General features: G+C 51.1%; 2 protein-coding genes across 4 annotated transcripts in view; both read left to right on the plus strand.

Annotated features, from left to right (window-relative positions):
* The window catches only part of CAPN1 (calpain 1), a 28,821-nt gene extending 25,127 nt beyond the window's left edge, over nucleotides 1–3,694 (plus strand). For all 3 annotated transcript variants that reach the window (XM_084760577.1, XM_084760578.1, XM_084760576.1), the window contains exons 17-21: nucleotides 315–383; nucleotides 621–699; nucleotides 1,596–1,712; nucleotides 2,013–2,071; nucleotides 2,912–3,694. In XM_084760577.1, the coding sequence (XP_084616703.1) occupies nucleotides 315–383; nucleotides 621–699; nucleotides 1,596–1,712; nucleotides 2,013–2,071; nucleotides 2,912–2,938 (351 nt within the window). In that variant the 3' untranslated portion in view covers nucleotides 2,939–3,694. The remainder of the gene's footprint in view (nucleotides 1–314; nucleotides 384–620; nucleotides 700–1,595; nucleotides 1,713–2,012; nucleotides 2,072–2,911) is intronic.
* A 1,744-nt stretch (nucleotides 3,695–5,438) lies between these two features.
* On the plus strand, nucleotides 5,439–19,371 carry LOC311585657 (solute carrier family 22 member 20; the record flags this gene model as incomplete). The annotated part of the gene is made up of 10 exons (XM_084761111.1): nucleotides 5,439–5,813; nucleotides 5,901–6,004; nucleotides 6,773–6,927; nucleotides 8,699–8,867; nucleotides 10,032–10,155; nucleotides 10,567–10,682; nucleotides 16,751–16,965; nucleotides 17,854–17,962; nucleotides 18,074–18,280; nucleotides 19,275–19,371. 10 exons carry the CDS (start codon nucleotides 5,439–5,441, stop codon nucleotides 19,369–19,371), a joined length of 1,671 nt encoding a protein of 556 aa, XP_084617237.1.
* Nucleotides 19,372–25,199: the final 5,828 nt, after the last annotated feature.

Below are 25,199 nucleotides of genomic sequence, written 5' to 3' on the forward strand. Positions count from 1 at the left end.
TGCATCTCTCCTCACCCTACGTCACTATATCCAACACAAGAATGCTGGCTGTGAGCTCCAGGTGACTGCTGTTGTATTTCCCCTCTGCAGCTGGGCTCCCTTCTCCCAGCTCCCCCCTTTTACACACCTACTCTAAGCTGTGCAGTTTCCTTCTTTTTTTTTTTTCTTTTCTTCCCCCCGCCCCCGCCCCTGAGACAGTTTCTCTGTTGTAGCCTTGGCTGTCCTAGACTCGCTTTGTAGACCAGGCTGGCCTCGAACTCACAGAGATCCGCTTGCCTCTGCCTCCCTCGGTTTCCTTCTTAACAACTGCCAAGCGTGACGGCAACGGGAAGCTGGGCCTGGTGGAGTTCAACATCCTGTGGAACCGCATCCGAAATTACCTGGTGGGTGATGGGTGGGTCCCTGGCTGGGCTCTCCTGCCCCTCAGTGACCGGTGACCGCAGAGCCCAGGCCAGCTGTGTAGCCAAGCCTTCCTCCACAACTTCCTTTCTGCATGAGGGGGGGGGTGGGGGGGTGGCGCTTCCTGGCCGTTCCCCTCCTCCTCCACTCTCCCTGTGGGCAGGAGGCAGTCATGAGGAGCTGCTGAGTCACTCGGTTCTCGCCCTCTACCCTCCACACAGACCATCTTCCGGAAGTTTGACCTGGATAAGTCGGGCAGCATGAGTGCCTATGAGATGAGAATGGCCATCGAGGCTGCAGGTGAGGCCCAGGGCCGACGCCCACTGCTCCTGAGCCTCAGGCTGCCTGCCTGCCCGCCCGCCTGCCTGCCTGCCTGGCCCTCGGCCCTGGGGGACAGTGGCGATGGGTGATGCTAAAGGTGTTGTGGTTACTAAGCTAAGGGCTTTATCTGTGTTCCTCCCTTTCCTTGCCTTGTAGCTTACCGGGAGCAAAGGTCTTTTAATTAATTTTTGCTTGCTTGAGTGTGTATGTGTGATGCATGTATGTATTTATGTTCATATGTGTGCGGACACACATAAAAGCCCGAGGTTGACATCCGTCTTCCCTCGTTCCTCTTACTGAGGCGGGGTCTCTCACTGAGCCTGCATCTCACAGATTAAGCTAGTTTAGCTAGCCAACTTCCCTGGAGCATCCCACCTGCCTCCCAGAGTGAATGCTGGGATAACTGATGGGCTACCGAACCCGCCTGGGTTTTAAGTGGGTGTGGGGATCCAAACCCTGGACCTCAGGTCTTCGTGGCAGGCGTTTTACCCATTGGGTCGTCAGACAGAGCCCTTCGTTAGCCCTAATGTGAAGAAGAGGAAGGTGATTCTCACAGGGAGAGCAACTGAGTTCAGGACACATGACCAGGGCAGGCCGAGAGAGGACAGGCAGGTTCGGGCTCCACAGGACTCTCCCACAGTGACTTGTGTAAACCCAAGTCCAGGCTGAGACCAGATGCCTAGGTCCTCTGTAGGCAGCTTGTGATCTTCTGGGGTGATGTCTTCACGCACCCGCCTGGCCCTCACTTGCCCAGCCCCTTCGGCTCCCCTGCCGGGAGAAGGGTGACCCTAAATACCCCGCCTAGACCGACTCCGCCTCCACCGCCCTGGCTGGCTGCAGCTGCACCGGCCCTCACTTGCCTGTCCTCTGCCCAGGCTTCAAGCTTAACAAGAAGCTGCACGAGCTCATCATCACCCGCTACGCGGAGCCCGACCTGTCCATTGACTTTGACAACTTCGTGTGCTGCCTCGTGCGGCTGGAGACCATGTTTCGTGAGTGTCCCTCACTGACCCCACTTCCCCACGGTGCCCCCCAGTGCTTCCTCACGAGTCAGTGGGAGACGGAGAGAGAGGCGAATGGGGTGGGGCGGAAGGGGAACAGATGACTCATACGTAGGTACTTGGTGCATGAAGTATAGGGATAGGGGGACCTAAAGAGGCCGCTTTGGGCCGGAAACTTCATGGCTTTAAGGGCCAATAACTTGGGGGTGCAAGGGAGGTGGGAGACAGCTTTGGCTGGATGTAACTGTCTGGTTGGTGTCCCAGACTTAGCTCATCTTTTCTTGCACACAGGGTTTTTCAAAATTCTGGACACAGACCTGGATGGCATCGTGACCTTTGATCTATTTAAGGTGAGATGGCCCTCAGTGTTCACCTGTCCCTTCCAGGGCCTCTAAGTCCTTGGCCTTAGAACCAGGCCTCAAGTCTGGGCCCTAGACCTGGCAGCCGTGGGTCAGGGACTTCTGGGGCCCAGGGAGGGATGAAGAGGGGGAGGCCAGGCTCCTACAAACTAGCGGGAACCAGCAGCCTGGCATCCTGGAGTCAGGGAAATAAGAAAACACAATCCCCCCACCCCCCACCCCCACCCCTTGCCACCCGCTGGGTGCGTGGTGGTGCACGCCTTTAATCTCAGCACTCAGGAGGCAGAGACAGGTGGATATCTGTGAATCTGAGGCCAGCCTGGTCTACAGAGTGAGTTCTAGGACAGCCAGGCTATTACACAAAGAAATCTGTCTCGAAAAGACAAAAAAGAAGGTCTGGCGGTGGTGGCGCACACCTTTAATCCCAGCACTTGGGAGGCAGAGGCAGGGGGATCGCTGTGAGTTCGAGGCCAGTCTGGTCTACAGAGTGAGTTCAGGACAGCCAAAGCTACACAGAGAAACCCTGTCTCAAAAAACAAAACAAAAACAAGCAAACACACACACACAAAAAAAAAAAAGAGAGAGAGAGAGAAAGAAAGAAAGAGAAAAAAGACAGGAGAAGAGAAAAGGAGGAAGGAAGGGAAGGTGGAAGGAAGGAAGGAAGAAGAGCACCCCATCATCAGAAGGTCCCTCCCAGAGAGCCTGAGGTACAGATGGTGGTGGGTGAGCTGTGGGGCTGCAGTCTGTTCTCTGGGATGGGTGAAGAAGAAGGAGGCTGAAGTGGCCGTGTCCTGCTGCTGCTCCCAGTAACCTGTCCCTCTTGCCCTACAGTGGTTACAGCTGACTATGTTTGCATGAAGTGGGGGCTCAGCTCTCATGGCCCGAGTTCCTCCTTTCTTCTTCTGCCACGCCACGCCACGCCTTCCTGCCACGCCACGCCAGACCACACCAGCTGCAAGTGCCTTCCTTGAAGCAGGAAGGCACCTTGTCCTCCTGTCCTTTAGCCCCCCCACTACCTCTGTTCAGCTGCTCTGGGCAGTCACAGGGCCTCCTTGCCCCTGTGGCTAAGGGCTCAGAATGGGCAGCCTTGGACCCTGCTCACGGCTAAAACCAGGAAGGCAGCTCCCTGCTTATTCCTGCCTCTGGGGCAGGAGCGGGTACCCCTGCCCCACTCCCCACTAGTGCCCGGGTGTGTGTCGTCCCTAACCTGTGGAGGCTATAGCCCCTGCCATCTCCTGGACCTGCAGACTTTATAACCACTAGCTAAGCTCACTGTCTGCATCTGGGTTTTGAAGGCCTTGCCTCACCTCGGAAGCCCCACAGCCAGAATTACCTGTGCCTTCCTGTGCAGCAGCCAAGATCCCTGTGCAAACCAACCACACTTCTCCTGCCCCATGGGCCCACCGGGAACTTCCTGGCCTGGAGGGTGCTCAGCCCCTCCCTTCCCCCCTCTCCTCTCATTTTTTTTTTATATTGGCCAATTTCAAGGGAATGCTGGTTGAGGGACTAGTGTACTGGTTATGGAGGACCAGGCGCTGCGGGGGTGGGGTGGGGGGAGGGAGGTCCCATGTTTCAGTGCAGTGGAAAAATAAAATAAAAGGCTGCGCATCTGTCTCTTGGTGTTATTTTCCCAAACCTGCTGCCTGGATTGTACCAGCAAGCCTTGGCCTAGGGACGGCTCATAGCCACATGCCCACCCTTGCTGAAGACTTGGCATCTGGCCATGGCCACCTCTGCTCCCGAGCTGTTGAGAGAAGGCCTGGGCACAGAGTCATGGACTGCGTAGCTCCACTGACAGTCAGTCCAGGTGGCTTTTCTGGTTTTGCATGCCCTCCTTGAGGCGGACCCTGACTTCCTCTTCTGCCGGCTTCAGTAAAGAAACACAAAACCTGGACTTAGCACATACCTGGCCACCAGGGAGCTCCCCAAGGCACAGAGCCTCCCGCCCCCGGCCACACCGGGACACCCTGTAATCCAGCAGTTTATATAAGCTGTTCCGCCTCTGTGGCTCTTCTTACCAGAGATAAGAGTAGGTGGCAGCGTAGAATGAAAACCAGTCACCCAGTAGGACAAAGGCTGCAGGCAGCCAGAGGACACTGGAGGGTCCCGGCTGGATAGATTCGCTTGGTAGAGGGCTCGCCCAGGCAGAAGCAGGGGGCCTAGAAGATTAGAGGTGCCTCACGCCTTTAAACTCAGGAGCCAGAGGCAGGTAGAACTCTGAGTTCAAGGCCAGCCTGGTCTACAGAGCAAGTCCAGGACAGCCAGGGCTACACAGAGAAACCCTGTCGCAAAAACAAAAAGACAGCCGGGTGGTGGTGGCTCACATCTTTAATCTCAGTACTTGGGAGGCAGAGGCAGGCAGACTGCTGTGAGTTCGAGGCCAGCCTGGTCTACAAAGCAAGTCCAGGACAGTCAAGGCTACACAGAGAAACCCTGCCTCAAACAAACAAACAACAAGGGCTGGGTGTAGTGGCGCACACCTTTAATCCCAGCACTTGGGAGGCAGAGGCAGGTGAATCACTGTGAGTTTAAGGCTAGCCTGGTCTACAAAGTGAGTACAGAACAGCCAAAGCTACACAGAGTAACCCTTGTCTCCAAAAACAAAACAAAAAAGAAGAAGAAGAAGAAGAAGAAGAAGAAGAAGAAGAAGAAGAAAGAAAGAAAGAAAAAAAGAAAGAAAAAGAAACAAATTGAAGGAGCCAGAGATGGGGACTACCCACAAGGCTGTCGGGTAGAAATGTAACTGAGGAGTTTCTGATAATTAAAGAGACAGTTTCCTGGAGGCTGGAGAGAAGGCTTAGCATGCCCATAGACACACACAGAGGTATGTGTGTACACACACTCATAAGTGACATGGCACTTGGCAGAAGTCAGAGGTCAGCCTCAGGTGTCATCTTTGAGGAGCCTTCCTCCTTGTCCGTTGAAGACAGGCTTTCTCCCTGGGCCCTGGGCCTCACTGATTAGGCCAGCCTGTCTGGCCAGCAAGCTCCATGGATGTACCTCTCTAGTGCTGGCATTACAAGTGCATGCTGCCATGGCCTGTCCTTTTAAAGTGAGTTCGGGGTTTAAAGGCTTGTAGGTACTTAAGCACTCCACAGACTCGGCTGTCTCCCTAGTGCCCAACCCTTGGCTTTTCTAGCTCAAGAGGTAACAGATGGAGAGAGGACTGGGGGGAGGAGCACCCTGCAGATGTGGGGACACTCAGGCCTCCTGTGAGGTGTAACTGGATCTCTCTGAGCTGCACTATAGCAAGCCTGTGTGGTCCTAACCCCTGGCCTGATCCTCCACCTCCCAGTCCCCTCCCTTCCCTTTTTACATAAGACCTGGGCAGGCTGGACCTAGGGTAGGGCCCTTCACCATGGCTTTCACAGATCTGCTGGATGCTCTGGGGGGTGTGGGTCGCTTCCAGATTATCTATACAGCCTTGCTGCTGCTGCCCTGTGGGCTGCTGGCCTGCCACACCTTCCTACAGAACTTCACAGCTGCTGCACCCCCTCACCATTGCCAGCATCCTGCCAACCACACAGAAGCTACCACCAATGATTCAACGGCCTGGCTGAGGGCCACCATACCCCTGGACCAGGATGGGGTCCCTGAGCCATGCCAGCGCTACAGAGAGCCTCAGTGGGCCCTTCTGAATCCCAACACTTCCTCCCACGGAGTGGCCACAGAGGCCTGCAGGGATGGTTGGATCTATGACCGAAGCATTTTCCCATCTACCATCGTGATGGAGGTCAGAGGTGGGTGGGTAGGTGGCTTGGGGGGCTGGAGAAAGGCTACTGCATAAGGACAAAGCTTAATACCCCTCTCTCCCCAATAGTGGGACCTGGTGTGTGAGGCCCGCAGCCTCCGTGACCTGGCTCAGTCCATCTACATGTCTGGGGTGCTGGTGGGGGCTGCCTTGTTTGGTAGCCTTGCTGACAGGTGAGCCTTTGGGGGAGCTCCTAGTCACCGAGGGAAAGCCCTTACAGTCACCTGCATTCTTTGCTTTTTTTTTTTTTTGTTTTTTTTTGTTTTCGAGACAGGGTCTCTCTGTGTAGCCCTGGCTGTCCTAGACTCACTTTGTAGACCAGGCTGGCCTCGAACTCACAGCGATCCGCCTGCCTCTGCCTCCTGAGTGCTGGGATTAAAGGCGTGCGCCACCACCGCCTGGCATTCTTTGCTTTTTCAAGGCAGGGTTTCTCTGTGTAGCTCTGGCTGTCCTAGAACTCACAGCGATCCTTCTGCCACTGCCTTCCAAGTGCTGGGATCAAAGATGTGCACAGCCATTGCCTGGCTATTCCTTCTTTTCTTTCCTTTTTGTGTGTATGTGTCTGTGTGTGCATACATGCGGTGGGTGTGTGTATGTATCCCCGAGTTTTGAATTTTAATCTTTCTGCCTCCACTTCCCAAGTGCTTGGGTTCTAGTCATGGGCCTCTTCTCAAAATCTAGTCTTTTCCAAATCTCTACCTTTCCCCAGCCTGGACTAAGTCCCTCCGGCTCTGATTTTCTTCCGCACATGCCCTTCTATCCCGGACCAGCCTTTGGCTAGCAGCACTAGAGTCCTGGCAATTGCATGTACTATTTAGAGGGGTGGCTTTTAGTGGGCATCTCATCTTCCCCTTGGTTGCTTTGGTGTCTCCATGGGCTTTGCTCCTTTGGGGGTGTCTGGCCACCTTGGGATTCCCTAACCCCTCACTCTCTGGCTTTAGGTTGGGTCGAAAGGCCCCACTGGTCTGGTCATACCTGCAGCTGGCGGTTTCGGGGGCTGCCACAGCATACGTTGGCTCCTTCAACGCCTACTGTGTCTTCCGGTTCTTCATGGGCATGACCTTCTCCGGCATCATCCTCAACTCTCTTTCCCTGGGTGAGTCCAGTCCAGGTGGGACCCAGGGGGCCTGTGGTCGTGGGAAGGGGCGTGCCACCATCACCGGACAACGTTTAAAATTGCATTTTATTGTAATTCTCATCGAGAAAGCTCAATCAAAACCTCCTACCCAGAGGTCTGGATTTAGAAGACCAGGTTGACACAGACTGTGACCCTGGCAGCAGTGGGCAGTGACCCTGGTGGCCTTTCTTGGCTCTGGGTTTCAGTTTACTAATCTGTGAGCCGAAAGGGTCAGGTTGATACCGTTTGAGAGTTACTCAGCAATAGCCACTAATTGTCCACACTGTGCTAGACCGTAGGATAGGGTGGTCTCCACGGGAGCCAGATGCGGAGGCTCACTCCTGGAATCCCAGCTCTGGGGAGGTAGAAGCCGGAGGATTAGGAGTTCAAGGTCACCCACAACTACATATCAAGTTTGAGGCTTGCCTGAGCTGTAGGAGTCTGTAAATACAAGGGAGCAGGGAGCTCATACAAATAAAATGACCCTAATCTGAAAATTGAAACTCCAAAACTTTAGGCCTGTAATCCCAGCACTTGGGAGACGGAGGCAGGAGGATCACACAGTTGAGGCCAGCCTGATCTACATAGTGAGTTTCAGGCCGTCCAGAAACTACAGAGCAATGAGATATGGGGGGGGGGGGATGGGGGGAAGGGAGGGAGGAAGGGAGGGAGGGAGAGAAAGAGACAGGGTTTCTCTGTGTAGTCTTGGCTATCTTGGACTTGATTTGTAAGCCAGACTGGCCTTGAACTCACAGAGAACCATCTGCCTCTGTCTCCCTGAGTGTTGGGATTACAGGCATGTACCACCATGTTGGGCTGAGACTTTTTTTTAAATAAATAAATAAATAAATAAATAAATAAATAGGGCTGAGACCGCTTTTAAAATAAATAAATAAATAATATGATGGCCCCCAAATGCTATAGAGAGCCCTGAGATTGCCCTGCTAAGCTGCAAACGCTGGTCATTTCTTAGCTCCACGGTGGAGGTTTAAACTCCTGAGTGCTGATAGGAGTGTCACCCTTCAGTGATAAGTGACAAGCTGGAGCCTGTAAGTGGCCCTCGTGGAAAGCGTTTTGAGGCAATAGAGCGTCCACTCTGGGCACAGGGTTGCCACCTGTCTGTGCTGCTTAGTTTGCTTCTGAAGACGTCGCATCCGGCTCAGAACCTGAAGGCCACCACCTTCGGCTTTGATTTCAGGGTGGGAGGAGCTGTTGGACCTACAGACCCAGGTGTACAGATCACTGCCCTTTCCTGCCTCTTTCTGTCCCAGCATTTGAACACTGGAAGGTGCTAAGCACATGTTGGGGCCTCAGTAATCCAGGTTCGGCCACCACCTTCTAGAAGGGTTGGTGTCCAGCCGCAGCTTAGAGCAAGTGCCTGAAGCCCATCAGCCCATCTCATACTGGGATGAACTCTATACCACACACAGACATTTGTGTGCTCCTGAGCAGGTGTGCTCTCATGTACACACACACACACACACACACACACACACACACACACACACACACACGGTCGGGGTGTGCCAACAGAGGACACACATTCTGTCTCAGGATGTGTGGTCTTACAATGAAGCCATTTTAGAGTCTGACGTCCTATAACAAATCCTCTGTTATAGGCCATATAGGAGTGTAGTCTAGGTGAATCTTGGCACGGGGTATAACTTGCCACAGGCATGAAGGAGGGGCGGGGGGACTACACAGCTATGTGGAGGATGAGCTCCTTGAGCTGACTGCCTTTCTTCCACAGTTGTAGAGTGGATGCCCACCAGGGGCCGGACAGTGGCGGGCATCTTGCTGGGTTTCTCCTTCACCTTGGGCCAGCTCGTCCTGGCTGGCGTGGCGTACCTGATCCGCCCCTGGCGGTGGCTGCAGTTTGCTGTCTCTGCTCCTTTCCTGGTCTTCTCCCTCTATTCCTGGTATGTCCAGTGGAGAGAGGTTGGGGTGGGGGCGTGCGTCTGTGTGGCTGAACCATTACAAGGCTCCCAGATAGGTCAGGGTGTGCAGTGCCTGCGATGTGCTGGACACAGAGCAGAGGTACCCTGAGAGCCACGGGGTCCCAGGGTCTCATGGGCAGCCTTTGGTAAGCCTCTTTCCTTGGCATGGGGCTCTGGAATACACAAAACAGTTTTATCTATATCAATTCCAATGTACTTCATAACAACCCATTGCATCTTATAAGAGGAGAACCGAGGTATAGCCCTTGTAAGGGGGGAACCAAGGTACGGCCCAAAAAAGGACCATGATTTTTTTCTTCAAGGCCACACAGATAGGGTAAGAACCAATTTTTCCCCCAAGACAGGGTTTCTCTGTGTAGCCTTGACTGCCCCATATTCACTTTGTAGACCAGGCTGACCTTGAACTCACAGCGATCTGCCTGGCTCTGCCACCGTGAGTGCTAGGATTATAGGTGTGTACTGCTGTGACCAGCTCAAGAACCAGCTTTAATACCAAGTGTGTCTTAGTTTTGAAGGACTCTTCTGTGATTCTCTGTATGATATGATACCAAAAAATTAAAGAAAAATAAAAAGGAGATGGGTGGGCAAGATGGCTGAGCTGGTAAAGGCATTTGCCTTCAAGTTTTTAAAAAAGATTTATTTATTATTTATACAGTACTCATACCAGAAGAGGGGCCCAGATTGCATTATAGATGGTTATAAATCACCATGTGGTTGCTGGGAATTGAACTCAGGACCTTTGGAAGAATAGACAGTGTTCTTAACCTCTGAGCCATCTCTCCAGCTCCTTGCCTTCAAGTTTAACAGCCAGAATTTGATTTCTGGGACATAGTGGATGTGTGTGTGTGTGTGTGTGTGTGTGTGTGTGTGTGTGTGTGTGTGTAAATAATGGTGATGCACACCTGTTTTTCTAACGCTTGAGAGGCAGTGGCATAAGGAGGAGGAGTTTGAGGCCAGCCTGGGTTATATAGGGAGACTCTGTCTCAAAAAGAAGTAACAGCAAAGGGATGTTGGTGGCATGACCTGGTTGTGAAACAGGGCCCCTGCTAACTGCCTTTAGGGTCTGGTAGAAGACAATGAAGGAGAGTCAGGATTGCAGGTGGGAGTGCTCCTTCTGTACCCCAGGTGGCTTCCAGAGTCATCCCGATGGCTCCTCCTCCACGGCAAGTCCCAGCAGGCCTTGCTGAACCTTCGGAAGGTGGCCATGATAAATGGCAGGAAGGAGGAAGGAGAGAGGCTGAGTACAGAGGTGAGCAGTGGGCCGATGGAAGGTGGGGTGGGGCAGGTTTTGTGGCATCAACAGCTTTTGGTCACTCTGGGACTTGTCAGCTTCTCAGGATGTCCCTGCCGTCCTGGTGGAAAGGCTGGCAACACTCAGGGCAGGCAGATATGAAGTTACCAGGAATTAAAGTGAGAGAATCTCTAATGCCACAGAGCCTCAGGATTGTTGGGGTGCATGTTGCAGGCCCCCTCCCACACACACACCACATCTCAAAATCATGCAAACATTCTTTGAGAGCCATCAGTTCCTCTGTTAAGAGGAGGGTAAGGCCAGATGTCAAACACAACTGAAGCTCTGTTTTCCACTGATAAGGTGTCCCCAGCAGGGAAATGGCGTCCCGGAACCCTCCATGGCCCTGATGACACATTCTTCACCCAGGTGGTGAGCTCCTACATCCAGAGTGAGTTTGCAAGTGTCCGCACCTCCAACTCCATCTTGGACCTCTTCCGAACCCCAGGCATTAGAAAAGTCACATGCTGTCTCATGGTGGTCTGGTAGGTGATGGGCTCATATCCAAGACTTTGACCTGACTTGGGGAGGGACATGAGGATGTGCTCTCTGCTCTCTCTCTCTCTCTCTCTCTCTCTCTCTCTCTCTCTCTCTCTCTCTCTCTCTCTCTCTTGTTTTTTGTTTGTTTTTCAAGACAAGGTTTCTCTGTGTAGCCTTCATCCTGGATTTGCTTTATAGACCAGGCTGGCCTCAAACTCACAGGGATCCGCCTGCCTCTACCTCCCCCGAGTGGTGGGCTTACAGGCGTGCGCCACCATGCCCAGCTCAATTTTCGGCTCTTATTGACAAAGTTTGTCCTGAACTAGTCCTAACGCAATGTACAGGTGAGGGTGTGAATTCAGTTTCGTGACACATCTTCCAGCACCTGGCCCTTAGGGCTGGGGAGATGGCTCAGTGACTAAGAGCACGTGTTCTGCAAGTGTGAGGACCTGAGTTCAAATCCCCAGCATCTGTGTAAAGAAGCTGAACATGGCCTGGTGTGCCTATAACTCTAGCTTCCGTCAACCTGATCTCTGGGTTCAGGCATGGAAAGAGGGGAGACGCCGGGCGTGGTGGCACACGCCGTCAGTCTCAGCACTCATCTGGAGTCAATCCCTGAACGAGAAACAAAACAAAACAAGGAATCAGGCTGTCTCATTTATTACTCAAACTGAGAGGGACAGGAGGGGGGTGGGGATGAGGATCCTTAGGCCCCCACAGTGGTGGCCCACACCTTTAATCCCAGCACATGGGAGACAGAGGCAGGCAAAGCTCCATGAGTTCAAGGCCAGACTGGTCTACAAAGAGAGTTCCAGGACAGCCAAGGCTATTACACAGAGAAAACCTGCCTCAGAGGGGAAAAGAAAGAAAAGAGAGGCTTGGTGACCCAAGACCACATCCTTGGCTGAGCCTGCCCTTAGGTGTCCACACACCCTGTCCACACACCCTGCCTTGCCTGTCCTCAGGTGTCCACACACCCTGCCTTGCCTGTCCTCAGGTGTCCACACACCCTGCCTTGCCTGTCCTCAGGTGTCCACACACCCTGCCTTGCCTGTCCTCAGGTGTCCACACACCCTGGCTTGCCTATCCTCAGGTGTCCACACACCCTGCCTTGACTGCCCTCAGGTGTCCACACACCCTGCCTTGCCTGCCCTCAGGTGTCCACACACCCTGCCCACCTGCCCTGCTTTGCCTGCCCTCTAGTGTCCCACCACTTCCTTGCCTTCCTCTTCCTGTTAGAAAGACACAAACCACCAACCCCAAACTCAGAGGTTGAAAGACCTCTTTTGGATCCTTCTAGAAAGAATTAGCAAAGACCTATTTTTGTTAAGAAAAGAGGCAGCAACTCACAGCTCAGTCAGAGTCCAGGCCATGGGCCTTCCCTTCCTGAAGGTTCTCCAACCATCCCAACCCCCTTGAAGCCTCCTGGCTTGGGTAATTTCCGTTTATACAGAAAAGCTTGGGCATTTTGGGGGCTCCCTAGAAGCCCTGGAGCCTTGCCAGGCTGCATCTGGGTCCAATTGCATCATTCCTGGGGAGCAGAGAGAGGCCCTCTAGGCTGGGCTGGGGTTGGGGCGGGGACTTTTGGGATCCCAGGAGGGTTGGGAGGATGGAAAAGGAAAAGAGAACTGATCAGCTTGCACAAATGTCTCCAAACCCTGTTGTTTCCTTTTGTGGCTAATTTCCAAGTTACAAAAACAATGCAAACCCAGTGTACCAAATAAATAAATAAATAAATAATTTTTAAAAAGGTTTCAGGACCAGAGAGATGGCTACAAGCCTGGACTACATGAGACCCCCACCAAGAGGGTGCCTGGGGCAGGGCAAGACTCTGAGGAAGTGATGGCTTGAGTTTTGATCTCAGCACCACCATTTACTGTTTGGTCTTAAACATGTTAACCTCTCTGTCCCTCACTTTCCCCACCAGTCACACAGCGCCGTTGTGACGATAGGAAGAAGAGATTACATAAAAGGGACACCTGCGATAAGAGTAAACATCCTCTGGGCTGGAGAGATGGCTCAGAGGTTAAGAACACTGCCTGTATTTCTAAAGGTCCTGAGTTCAATTCCCAGCAACCACATGGTGGCTCACAGCCATCTATAATGAAATCTGGTGCCCTCTTCTGGCCTGCAGGGATAATAAGTAAATAAATCTTTAAAAAACAAAAAACAAAAAAAAAGAGTAAACATCCTCGGCTGGGCGATGAGGTGCCTGCCTTTGAGGCTAGGGCTGCAGTCAGAGGAGGTGGAACTCTGAGATTCTAAGGCTAGGCTGGTCTACACAGGGTTTGCCAGGCAAGCCAGGGCTACGTGGTAAGAGTCTGTCTTGGAAAAAAAAAAAGAGTGAATGTGCTCTGATTCATGCTTTTCCCTGGAGATTTACCCCAGGGAAGAACACACACACACACACACACACACACACACACACACACACACACACACACACACACAGAGACACGCATGCACGCACATGCACACACATACATGTTCCTATAAAAATAGGTTAATACTCTGTTCTACTTTTTTTTTTTTTTTTTTTTTTTTTTTGGTTTTTCAAGACAAAGGTTTCACTGCATAGCCTTGACTGTCCTGGACTTGCCTTGTAGACCAGGCTGGCCTCAAACTCACAGTGATCTGCCTACCTCAGCCTCCCGAGTGCTGGGATTAAAGGTGTGCGCCACCACCGCCTGGCTACCATTCTACTTTTTTTTTTTTAACTAGCTTTATCATATCTGAAATACCTTTCATCATTAAGCAAAGCCATGGCACATGGTAGATTTGCAGTATATTTGATAAGCCAATGAATGATGAGAGAACAAAGTAAAGAATGTGAAAAGTTGGTCAGGTACAGAGATGTCAGGCAGAAAGGAATCATGGAGAATATCTATCTAGCCCGTGCTCCCTGTGCTGGGATCCAGCTTGACATGACTGCAGCCATCTTGAATGGCAACCCCTGCACAGTCCCCCAGCATGCATCCAGACTCAATAGTGTAAACAAACTTGATTGGGTAGTCAGCCAAGTATTTAGTGCCAAGCACTTCTTAACTGATATTTGATATGTACGTGTTTTTTGAGACCGTCCAAGTACAGTCCAGTTGGCCCCGATCCATCTTGGCATAGCTTAGTGTATACCCCGCTTCCTCCTGTCCCTGGGCACCAAGACATGCCCCCATCTGCACGTCCATAGGAACTCAAAGCTTGCCAATCCTGGACTAGTCTGTCTCTTGGCACCATCTGTCTTTGGTAGCCAATGTTCTCATTTGTTGTTGTTGGGAGGTTTGTTGGTTGTTGGTTTGTGACAGGGTCTTTCTGTATAGCTTTGGCTGTCCTTGGTAGCTGATTCTCATACTGCAGGTTTTTCTAGAACGTTGCCAGTACCGGTCCCACTTGGATGGCACTCCAGGTTGGTCATGGTCCAGTCTCTCTGGGAAGATCATTTCGGGAACAAAAGCATTCCTCACTCTTGCATCCTAGGTGTGCCAACAGCATGCCCTTAGGGCTAGGAATATAACCCGGGGTGCCTTTCTCTGGATGCTCTTCAACTTTCTCAAAGGCCATGTTATGACCAGGCTTTACTGACTTAAAGCAAAACCTACTAAGCTTCGCTAGCTGCAGGCTAGAGGCCCAGCTGGAGGCAGCTTGGGTCCGTGCGCAGCATTCACAAGGCTGAGCCGAATCTTTGTAGCTCAGCTCCTTGGCAGAGCCTTTGGGGAAGAATTCATTTGGCAGGGTCCAGCTCTCTGCAGCTGTAGGGTGGCTGTCTCCACAGACCACTCTCAGTTCCGAGAGACCGTCCACATTCCTGGCCAGGTGGCAGGCTCCATTTTAGTGGAGACTCTCATATAAGATTGCTCTCTGCCTGGGCCAAGTGGCACACACCGACAGCCTCAGCACGTGAGGAAGTGGAGACAGAAGAGTCAGGGGTTCAAGATTAGCCTCTGAAAAATAACCAGGTCAAGTCCACCTCAGACTGTAACGTCTCTTAGGCTCTGAATCTTTGACTCTGTCTTTGACCTGGAGGGCCAGGTTTAAAGGACTCCTGTGATCAGATCAGCTTCCCTCGCACCAACCCCGTTTATCTTCAGTTCAGCTGACATAAAGCCTTCCTTTGTTTGTTTGTTTTTGTTTTTCGAGACAGGGTCTCTCTGTGTAGCCTTGGCTGTCATACACCAGGCTGGCCTCAAACTCACAGTGAGCCACCTGCCTCTGCCTCCTGAACGCTGGGATTAAAGGTGTGCACAGCCAACAGCACTGCCCAGCCCAAGATCTTTTTTACACATGTAAAATCCTTTCAAAACAGCACCTAAGACTGGTGTTTGGATAGCTAGGAGAGGGTTCGTGTAAACCTGGGCCAGGACTAAGGGAGCCACTTTAGACTTGGGCCCATTTCCCACCATCTGTCTTTTTTTTTTTTTTTTTCCGTTTTTCAAGACAGGGTTCTTCTGTGTAGCCTCGACTGTCCTGGACTCCCTTTGTAGACCAGGCTGGCCTCGAACTCACAGCGATCCGCCTGCCTCTGCCTCCCGAGGGCTGGGATTAAAGGCATGCGCCACCATGCCCGGCCCCATCTGTGTCTTTTTTGCTCTTCTGGTTGGGTTCTGTGGGTTTTTGGTGTGGTTGGGGCAGGCGGTTGATATAGGGTTTCTTTGTGCAGCCCTGGCTGTCTGGAACTTAATGTATAGACCAGGCTGGCCTTGAACTCAGAGATCTGCCTGCCCCTGCCTCCTGAATGCTAGGAATTAAGGTGTGAGCCACCACCACCTGGTTTAGGTGAGTGTTTAAGACAGGGTCTCACTCTGTAGCCCAGGCTGGCCTTGCATTTTGGATTGTGCTGCCCTGGCCTCTCCAGTGCTGGCATCACAGGTGCCTGCTACCCTTACCTCGTATTGAAAGTAACTACAGAAATGTTCACAGCTCAGCTTGGCAGCGTTTCATGTCTGATCAGAAACAACACAACTGGGGCTGGAGAGATGGGTCAGCCGTTAAAAGCACTGGCTGTTCTTCCAAAGGTCCTGAGTTCAAATCCCAGCACTCACATGGCAGCTCACAACTGTCTGTAACTCCAAGATCTGATACCCTCACATAGACATAATACAAGCAAAACACCAACGCACACAAAATAAAAATAATAAAGAAGATTGAAAATAAAAACAAGATAGAAGCCAGGTGCATACCTGTAATCCCAGCACTCTGGGAAGCAAAGGCAGGCAGATCTCTGTGAGTCTGAGGCCAGCCTGGTCTACAAAGTGAATCCCGCACAGCCAAGGTACATAGAGAAACTCTGTCTTGAGAGACCAAAAAATAAAATTAAAAATAAAATTAAAAGTGGGGAGTGATTGAGAAAGACACCTGTTGTCAACATCTGTCCTCCACATGCATGTATACACATGCATAAGTGCACCCACAGTCCACACAGTCACACACAAAAATAAATAAATAAATAAATAAATAAAGGTGAGTTTCTGAGACAGGGTCTCACTATGTAGCCCAGGCTGGTCTCAGTCTTGTGATCTTCCTGCCTCAGTCTTCCAAGTGTTGGGATTACAGGCCCAGACTGGCGGCAACTATGGTTCCCGGGTTCTTTAATTTATGTCTTTCTTCTTCTATCTCTACGTTTATCAGTGATTGGTTGTTTTTTGTTTATTTGTTTGTTTTGTTTTTCGAGACAGGGTTTCTCAGTGTAGCCTTGGCTAGCCTGGACTTGCTCTGTAGACCAGGCTGGCCTTGAACTCTGAGAGATCCTCCTGCCTCTACCTCCCGAGTTCAGGGATAAAAGGCATGTGCCATCACCGCCTGCCCTTTGTTTAGGGCTATTTTAACTCCAGCACTGAAGTTGTGCTGACAGTGAAAACTAAGCACACCCCAGAGCTCAGAGCCTGAGCTCAGGGAAGCGTGTGGTGAGAAAGAGCTATGGTAGGGAAGGGCTCCAAAGTCTGAGGTATGGGGGGGCCAGAAGATGCTGTGGAAGGTCTGGGGATTTGAACTCCATGAGGGGAGGATCCCCAGCCACACACCGTGTATCCCTTGCCTTGAGCTGCGGGCGAAAACAGGGCCCTTCTGCCGCCTTTCCCAGGTTCTCTAACTCTGTGGCTTACTATGGCCTGGCCATGGACCTGCAGAAGTTTGGGCTCAGCATCTACCTGGTACAGGCTCTGTTTGGGATTATCGACATCCCAGCTATGCTGGTTGCCACCGCCACTATGATTTATGTGGGACGACGGGCCACAGTGTCCTCCTTCCTCATCCTCGCTGGGCTATTGGTCATCGCTAACATGTTCGTGCCCGAGGGTGAGTCCTCACTGCTGCCCTGTGGTAGCTACATAGGCGCGGGTTCCAGGAGCGGTGGGAGGCCTCCACAGATGGCCAGCAATACACCTATTATTCTAGCCCTTGGAAGGCCAAGGCAGGAAGATCATCAGTTCTAGGTCAGCCTGGACTACAGAGTGAGACCCTCCCCCAAAAGGAATGCAAAGGAGACCTCAGCCACCACCATGCTCTCATGTGGGTGATTTAGGGGCTCTCCTTACCTGCTCTCAGGGTGCACTTCCGCTAGCACCGATCCAAAGCTGGTGCCATAATTTCTTTGAGCACCTAACGTGTGTGTGTGTTAGGTGTGTCAGGGTTTGCACTTTATAAACAGCAGCAGGACAAGCATGTTCGTGACATAATAGCAGGCAGCGCTTATGAACACCACACACTTTGCACTAGTGACATGTGTCAACCTTAGGACACCTTTGACCAACCGTGCAAAGCCATGCTACAGTCTCCCTTACTGATGGGACAGAGAAGGTCAGAAATGGGAGGTCACTGTGACTAAGTCACCTACCTGGGTGTGACGGAAGTGTGACTCCAAACCTTGTCCTGTCTCTGCAGTAGGCTTTGGTGACAGATGCAAATAAGTGAGGAAGTGTAAGTCAGAGAGGAGCAGATTGGGACTTCTGGATCTCTCACAGCAATGCAGTGGTGTGAAACCTAGATAACCTTTCACCCTTCTCTGAGACTGTCTTTGAAGACCAGGCTGACCTCAAACAGAGTTCCATGCGCCTCTGCCTCCAGAGGACAAGGATTAAAGACAGCGCCACTGGCCTTCCTGACCCTAAGATCCCCCAACCTCCCACCACACCCTTCCTCAGCCTCTGCTCCTCAAATCTCCTCCTCCCTCCTCTGCCGATTTAGATCTGCAGACCCTGCGGACAGTGCAGGCAGCACTGGGCAAAGGTTGCCTGGCCAGCTCCTTCATCTGTGTGTACCTGTTCACGGGGGAGCTCTATCCCACAGAGATCAGGTGGGTATGAGGAGTGGTGCCCAGGCGGGGTCCACTCTCCTCTCTCACCCCCGCAGGTCTGACTCTTTGGGGGGCCTGACCCAGCTGCTGATAGGTCTGCACTTCCCACAGGCAAGTGGGAATGGGCTTTGCCTCTGTCAACGCCCGCATCGGAGGCTTGGTCGCACCCCTGGTCACCACACTTGGTGAGATCAGCCCCATCCTGCCACCTGTGTCCTTTGGTGCCACTTCGTTCCTGGCTGGGATGGCTGTCATCTGCTTCCTGACTGAGACTCGCAATGTGCCACTGGTGGAAACCATTGCAGCAATGGAGAGAAGGTGCTCATCCTCGGGCTCTGTGGGGTGTGGGGCCAGATGGGTTAGCCAGATGTCCCTGGGAGTCAGCGAGATCTTCAATGGCTGTGCATAAAATCCTTCTTCTTCTTCTTCTTCTTCTTCTTCTTCTTCTTCTTCTTCTTCTTCTTCTTCTTCTTCTTCTTCTCTGTTTTTCAAGACAGGGTTTCTCTGTATAGCCTTGACTGTCTTGGACTCACTTTGTAGACGAGTCTGGCCTTGAACTCATGGAGATCCACCTGCCTCTGCCACCCAAGTGCTGGGATTAAAGGGGTGCGCCACCACCGCCCGGCTAAAATCACACCTCTGCCTTCCTCTTCCCTGGCTTATCTCTCACCCAGAATAGGCCCAACAATGAAGGAAAAGAGAAAGGATAGAATTAGACCAGGAGACATAGGAAGGGAGGTTGGAGGGGCCCAGGAGCCACACAGTGGTAGAATACTTGGTACTCTGTGGTACTTAGTGACAGAGAACACAGGAAAACCCCAGCACCACATAAACTGGTAGCACGCGCTATTAATTCCAGCTTTTCGAGATAGAGGGAGGTGGACCTCCATGAGCTTAAGGCCAGCCTGGTCTACGTAGTGAGTTCCAAGCCACCCACAGATACCTATGAGACCCAGGTTCTAACAAACAAAACAACTGAAAAAATTGATTAAACATTAAGATTTTTTTCTAAAAATGAAACCAGTTAAGAATAGGTAGGTGGAGCAGGTGTGGTGGTGCTCGACTTTAATCCCAGCACTCAGAAGGCAGTGGCAGGAGGATCACTGTGAGTTCAAGGCTAGCCTGGTCTACACAGCAAGTCCAAGACAGCCAAGGCTAACACAGAGAAATCCTGTCTCAGAAAATTAAAAAAAAAAAAAAGAGTAGTAGGTGGATGGGCACATGGGCAAGTCAAGAAATGACTAAACAACTAAACAGGAGGGTAACAAAAATTTTCAGAATATAACAGATGTTTCTACTTGCCTTTGAGCAGAGTCAAAGAAGGCTGTTCCAAACGAGACACAAAACAGAAGAGTGAAGAAATTTCTCTTCAGCAGCTGGGGACTTCTCCCCTCAAAGAAACCATTTAAGCGGCCAAGCCCCTGGCACCAAGTTGGCTACAGCTCAGCCTGTGCTAGGAGCAAGCATCCAAGGCGCCCTTGGGGTCCCCGGGGCAGAACACCGTGCAAAGCAGAGGACGTCATGGACTTTGTTGGAGAGCTACACCCACGCCCAAGCAGATGTATAGAAAGAGGAAGCAATCCCGCAGGGCCCAAAGGGCAGCGTGCTGTCCACTGCAATAAAAGCACCACTCTTTCCAGGTCCACCAGAGATGCTGAGTCTTTGCAGGGTCACAGTGACATTAGCGCTCCGTGATTTCCCTGGTCAATTTCTTGACACACACTCCCTGCCTCCCCGAAATTCCAGAACCCACTCTTCTTCACTCCTTTTAAAGCATGACCATTCCATCAGACATTATGAGAGAAACACCCATTTTTCCTGTGGGTGTGGTGGAGGGATGGACAGTGTCTTCACAGGGGTGGGGTGGGTCTTCTTGCCTACAGTGAGCCTTGCGGTTGATGGAACAGTTGCTGAGCAAACAGTGAAGCCAGTCTCAGGAATGCGTGGACCTTTGCCTATTGTGTATATCACACACTTTGCAGAAGTGGGATCTGACCCGGTTTCCCAGAAGTCCTAAAAGGGGCAGGCCCCTGCCATTTACACTTTTTCTCTGCATACAGTCCAGACTCTGGCCATCGTCCCCATATCCTTGACCTAGAATTTGCTATATAGACCAAGCTGGCCTTGGACTCACAGAGAACTCTGCCTGCCTCTGCCTCCCAAAATGCTGGAGTTAAAGGTATGTGCCGCCTCACCTGGCCACATTTAAATTATTAATTGTATTCCTAAAGACTCTGCATCTCTAAAATATGGCAGCCATCCAGACTTGGAGGAAGAGGTCAAGAGACTGTCTTGCCCAGAGCAATCTCAAGAGCTCTGACCCATGAGTGCACAGTAAATCCCTTCAGAGTTAGCAGGCTAGACTAGGAAATATCTCCCCCGACACATCAGGTTCTGTGCATCAGGAATTCATAGAACCTTTGTAGCATGCTTCTGGTCCGGGACTTTCTAAAGTCGGCTGTCTCCACGTTGGTTTCACTGCTGCCTCTAATTCCAGCTGTAGGGGCTCTGGTGCCCTCTTCTGGCCTCTTTAAACACTGCAGTCACACTCACACACACCTATAATTAAAAAGTTTAAATCACCCATGGTCATTTGCATCATAAAAATTAGTTACAAAGACTTGTTCCTGGTAAGAGGAAGGAAATGGGCCCTACTTTTTGAAGAGAGGGTTTTTAACATATTTTTAAGCTATTGTGACAAAATTATATAATCAGTTCTTTGAAAACTGCACACACATGACCCCAGCACTCAGGAGGCAGAGGAAGGAGGATCAGAAGTTTGTGGCTCCATAGAGAGTTTGAGGCTAGCACGGGCTACAGGAGACCATGTCTCAAAACTAAAAAGGAAGCAATGTGGAAGCCAGGCACGGGGTGCATACTTACAGGCCCAGCTGTTTGAGCAAAGCTGTAATCCTGCCCTTGGGAAGCCTGCGGTAGGAGGGCTACAGTAGGGTTGAGACCAGGATGGGCTACATGGTGAGTTCCTGTGTCAAAATAAAAGTAGATCAATAAAGTGTAGGGTAATCAGGCTGGAGAGATGGCTTTAGCAGTTAAGGGCACTGACTGCTCTTCCAGAGGACCTGGGTTCAAATCCCAGCACCTACAGGGAAGCTGGAAACTGTCTGTAACTCCAAGATCTGATGCTCTCATATAGTCATACACCACTGGCAAAACACCAATGCAGATAAAATAAAAGTAAAAAAATAAATAAAAATAGGGTAATCTGCTGCTTTCCCCTTAGTGAATGCACTAAAAAGGCCTTTGCTTAGTTTCCTCAGTGCTTTATAGAACACAAGTCACTTTACTTTATTCAACATATTCAGAGTATCATCATTTAAACATGTCACCAGAGGCTGGGCGTGGTGGCGCACGCCTTTCATCCCAGCACTCGGGAGGCAGAGGCAGGTGAATCTCCGTGAGTTCGAGGCCAGCCTCGTCCACAAAGTGAATCCAGGACATCCAAGGCTACACAGAGAAACTCTGTCTCCACAAACCAAATAAAATAAAATAACAAATAATAAATAAACATGTCACCAGTACAAAAATTATTTTTGTAACAGGATCTTACTATATAGACCCTGGATGACCTGGACCTTGCTGTGTAGAAGAAGCTGACCTTGAACTCATAGAGATCTGCCTGCCTCTGCCTCCCAGGTAGAGAGTGCAGCCTATGAGACTGTAAGTCACTTGGCAATGAAGATGTCCACACAAGATTTGTTTTTCAAATATGCTTCCTTTATTCACACAAACATTCCTTATAATATCATGCTAATATAAAAGTTAGACATCCTGCCAGGTGTGGTGGCGCACGCCTTCAATCCCAGCACTCAGGAGGCAGAAGCAGGTGGATCTCTGTGAGTTCGAGGCTAGCTTGGTCTACAAAGTGAGTCCAGGACAGCCAAGGCCACACAGAGAAACCCTGTCTCAAAAAACCAGAAAAAAAAAAAGTTGGGACATCCCACAGGCAGGGAGCAATTGTGTGAGCTGAAAGGACGCTGCAGTCCCCTTGGGGAATCCCCTAAGGACGCCTCCTCCAAAGCTTGCAGGCTTGACCCGTGTCTACCATGAAGTTCTTCAGCTACGGCAGCCTGGGAGGGTGGCACTGATGGAGGTCCAGGAAGCCCCCGAGAGCATAGGCCAGTGCTGACATGGGCTCAGGGACAGAGCCCAAAGTTCAAAGTCATTGAGCCCAGGGCTACACACAGAGTCTCACATTCTGTTGCCAATGGATGTCAACACAGAGAGGCCACGTTTTGCCAGTGTGGCTGTGGGACCCCAGGGACCACACTCAAAGTTCAGATGTTGTATAATTTCACTGGGCGGGTCCCTCTGAGCTCCCAGAGCTCACAGGTTTGGGCTGTGGGCCCACCCACTAGGACATTAACACCACCTTGGGGTTAACTCACCAGCTTATCAAGGCCTGTCCTGGGCTAGGCTCCTATCTGAGCCTGGCAGAGACTCGCTTCTGAGGCCTAGCTCTTATCAGAGCTACTGATGGCAAACTCAAACATCATATTATTTCAAATCCCATGAAATGGCCTTTGAGTTGCACAACATGGCTTTTAAGTTATGTTTGACATTCTCCTGTTACTGTTCTGTAATTATACCAGCAGTAGAACTCATGTTTTCTTCTGTTTTGTTTTGGTGGAGAGGGTGGCACGAGGGTTCTAGTGGCTTCCTCTTTGCCTTGTTGGTCCGTTTCGTTTTCGTGGGCACTCTGGGGTGGGCACCCTCAGTTTCATTCTCCCAGTGAACCAGGATACTGAAATGCAAGGGTCGGGGTTACAAGGGACTCAAATCGAACATGAGTTACAGAGGGTGCAAATCCGCGCTCTGTTTGGGGAGGCTCTCCACTGGCTAAGGGAGCCTAAAGCAGTTTCCTGGACCCTCAGCTTCCTTAGTTGATATGCATCTGCTGAGAGCCTGCCAGGAGCCTGGCGCCAGGTCAGAGCTGGGAGTGTTCTGAGGGGAAAATACCAGTCCAAACGTGAGCGGTGTGCAATCCCAGCGGGGGTGTGGGTGAGGAAGGGGACCCGAGGCCAGGTGGGATGACGCTGGGAAAATACTGCAGAGGTGAGACAAGGAAAGAGGAGCCGGAGTGAGCTCCAGGAGCCGGAGCTGGGAACATTCCAGTGAGTTCCAGGAAGGAACAGTTGGGCGGCCATGCAACAGATGCTCTCAGGTTGAAAGGAAAGGATTGGAGCGATGGCATCGTATATCAATTTGTGAAAGGTCACAACAGCCGCCACAGGGACTGAGCCTGTACAGACGGGGCATGTGGCTGGGCTGTAGGGAGAGAGGGTGAGTGGAAGAGGCACTCAACAGGGGACACGCTTGGCGACCTCAGCCCTGCGCCCCTCCCTGCTTCTCACCGCAGGTCCACCACAGTGCCTCCGAGGCAGCTCCATAGAGTTGTGGCTTTACACCCTTCCTTTATTTTGTTTTGGTTTTGGCCTTTGAGGGTTGCCTAAGAAACGGTACTTTCAACAGGCCTGTTGGTGGCACACGCCTTTAATCCCAGCACTCAGGAGGCAGAGGCAGGTGGATCTCTGAGACTGAGGGCAGCCTGGCCTACAGAGCAAGTTCCAGGACAGCCAGGGCTGCACAAAGAAACCTTGTCTCAAAAACAAAAACAAAGACAAAAACAAAGACAAACACAACAAAACAAAAACCAATTCACTACTTTGGGGCCTACAGAGCTGGTTCAACATTTAGGAGACTTCTGGCTCTTGCAAAGGACCTGGGTTCAATTCCTAGCACCCACATGGTGGCTAGCAACTGTCTGTAACTCCAGTTCCAGGGGATCTGATGCCCTCTTTTGACCTCCTCAACATCAGGCATGAATGTAGAACACAGACACACGTGAAGGCAAAACACTCCTATGTGTAAAATAATAAGAATAAAAAGAAACATGACTTTGTTTTATTTATCCATTCAGCCATCTATTCACTTTTAAGACAAGGTCTGCTGTAGCCCAGGTTAGCCTTGATCTCCTTATGTAGCTAAGGATAACTTCTAGTCCTTTGGCCTTCATTCTAAAGTACTGGGATTACAAATCAGAAGTTGGGTCAACCCAGGGTTTGGTAAATGGCAGGCAAGCACTCTACCAATTGTGCCATACCCCTAGTCTCTTTAAGCAATTGTTAATTGTTCCAAAGGCCATGACTTTGTTTTCAAATCTGACCTCTCATTATCAGAAAAGCCTTAAGCCTCCTCTTCATTGGTGTGCGGCTGCACTAAGGGACTTAAACCCTGGCATTGAGCGACTTTGCTGCCACCTGGTGGCCAAATTCCTGCAGCCCACCTACTAGTGTGAAATACCAGTAAGGTTTTGGGTTGTTGTTGTTTTTTTTTTTTTTCTGTTGGGACAGTTGTTCAATGTGGCGTATGTTGGCTGCCATTTCATGTTACTCTCCTGCCTCAGCCTCTCAAATACTGAAATTTCAGATATGAGCCACCATGCCCAGTTCAATGAGCCTTAAATACACACTTACATGTACCTTTTTTTTTTCCGAGACGAGGTTTCTCTGTATAACCTTGGCTGTCCTGGACTCACTTTGTAGACCAGGCTGGTCTCAAACTCACAGCGATTCACCTGCTTCTGCCTCCCGAGTGCTGGGATTAAAGGCGTGTGTGCCACCACTGCGCGGCTTTTTGTTTGTTGTGTACGCATGTGCACCGCGAGCCTATGGAGGCAGAAGAAGGCGTCGGTCTCCTGGAACTGGAGCCACAGGTGGCTGTGGGTGCCGGAACCAAACCCAGATGCTTTGTGAGGTACGAGGCCTAGCTTCAAACTGTTTTGTTTTGTTTGTTTTCCGAGACGGTTTCTCAGCTTCCTGAGTGCTGGGAGTAAAGGCATGCGCCACCAAGCCTGGCTTTAAACTGTTTTCTTAAAAGGTTCTGTCATTCCTGTGTTCTGTTCTAAGCTCGTGGTGTCACAGGTCACTTGACAATGAATAAAACGAGGAAACAGGGCTGGAGAGATGGCTCAGAGGTTAAGAGCACTGGCTGCTCTTCCAGAGGTCCTGAGTTCAATTCCCAGCAACCACATGGTGGCTCACAACCATCTATAATGTGATCTGATGCCCTGTTCTGGCCTGCAGACAGAGCACTATATACATAATAAATAAATCTTTGATTTTGATGATGATAATGAAATCTACCTGGGGGAGAACACACGCCTCATTTTACTCCCTAAGTGCTCCCCTTCAGTGACTTGCCCTCCGGGTGGCCACTT

Source organism: Acomys minous (assembly GCF_964271855.1).
Source record: "Acomys minous genome assembly, chromosome: 2".
Lineage (NCBI taxonomy): Eukaryota > Metazoa > Chordata > Mammalia > Rodentia > Muridae > Acomys > Acomys minous.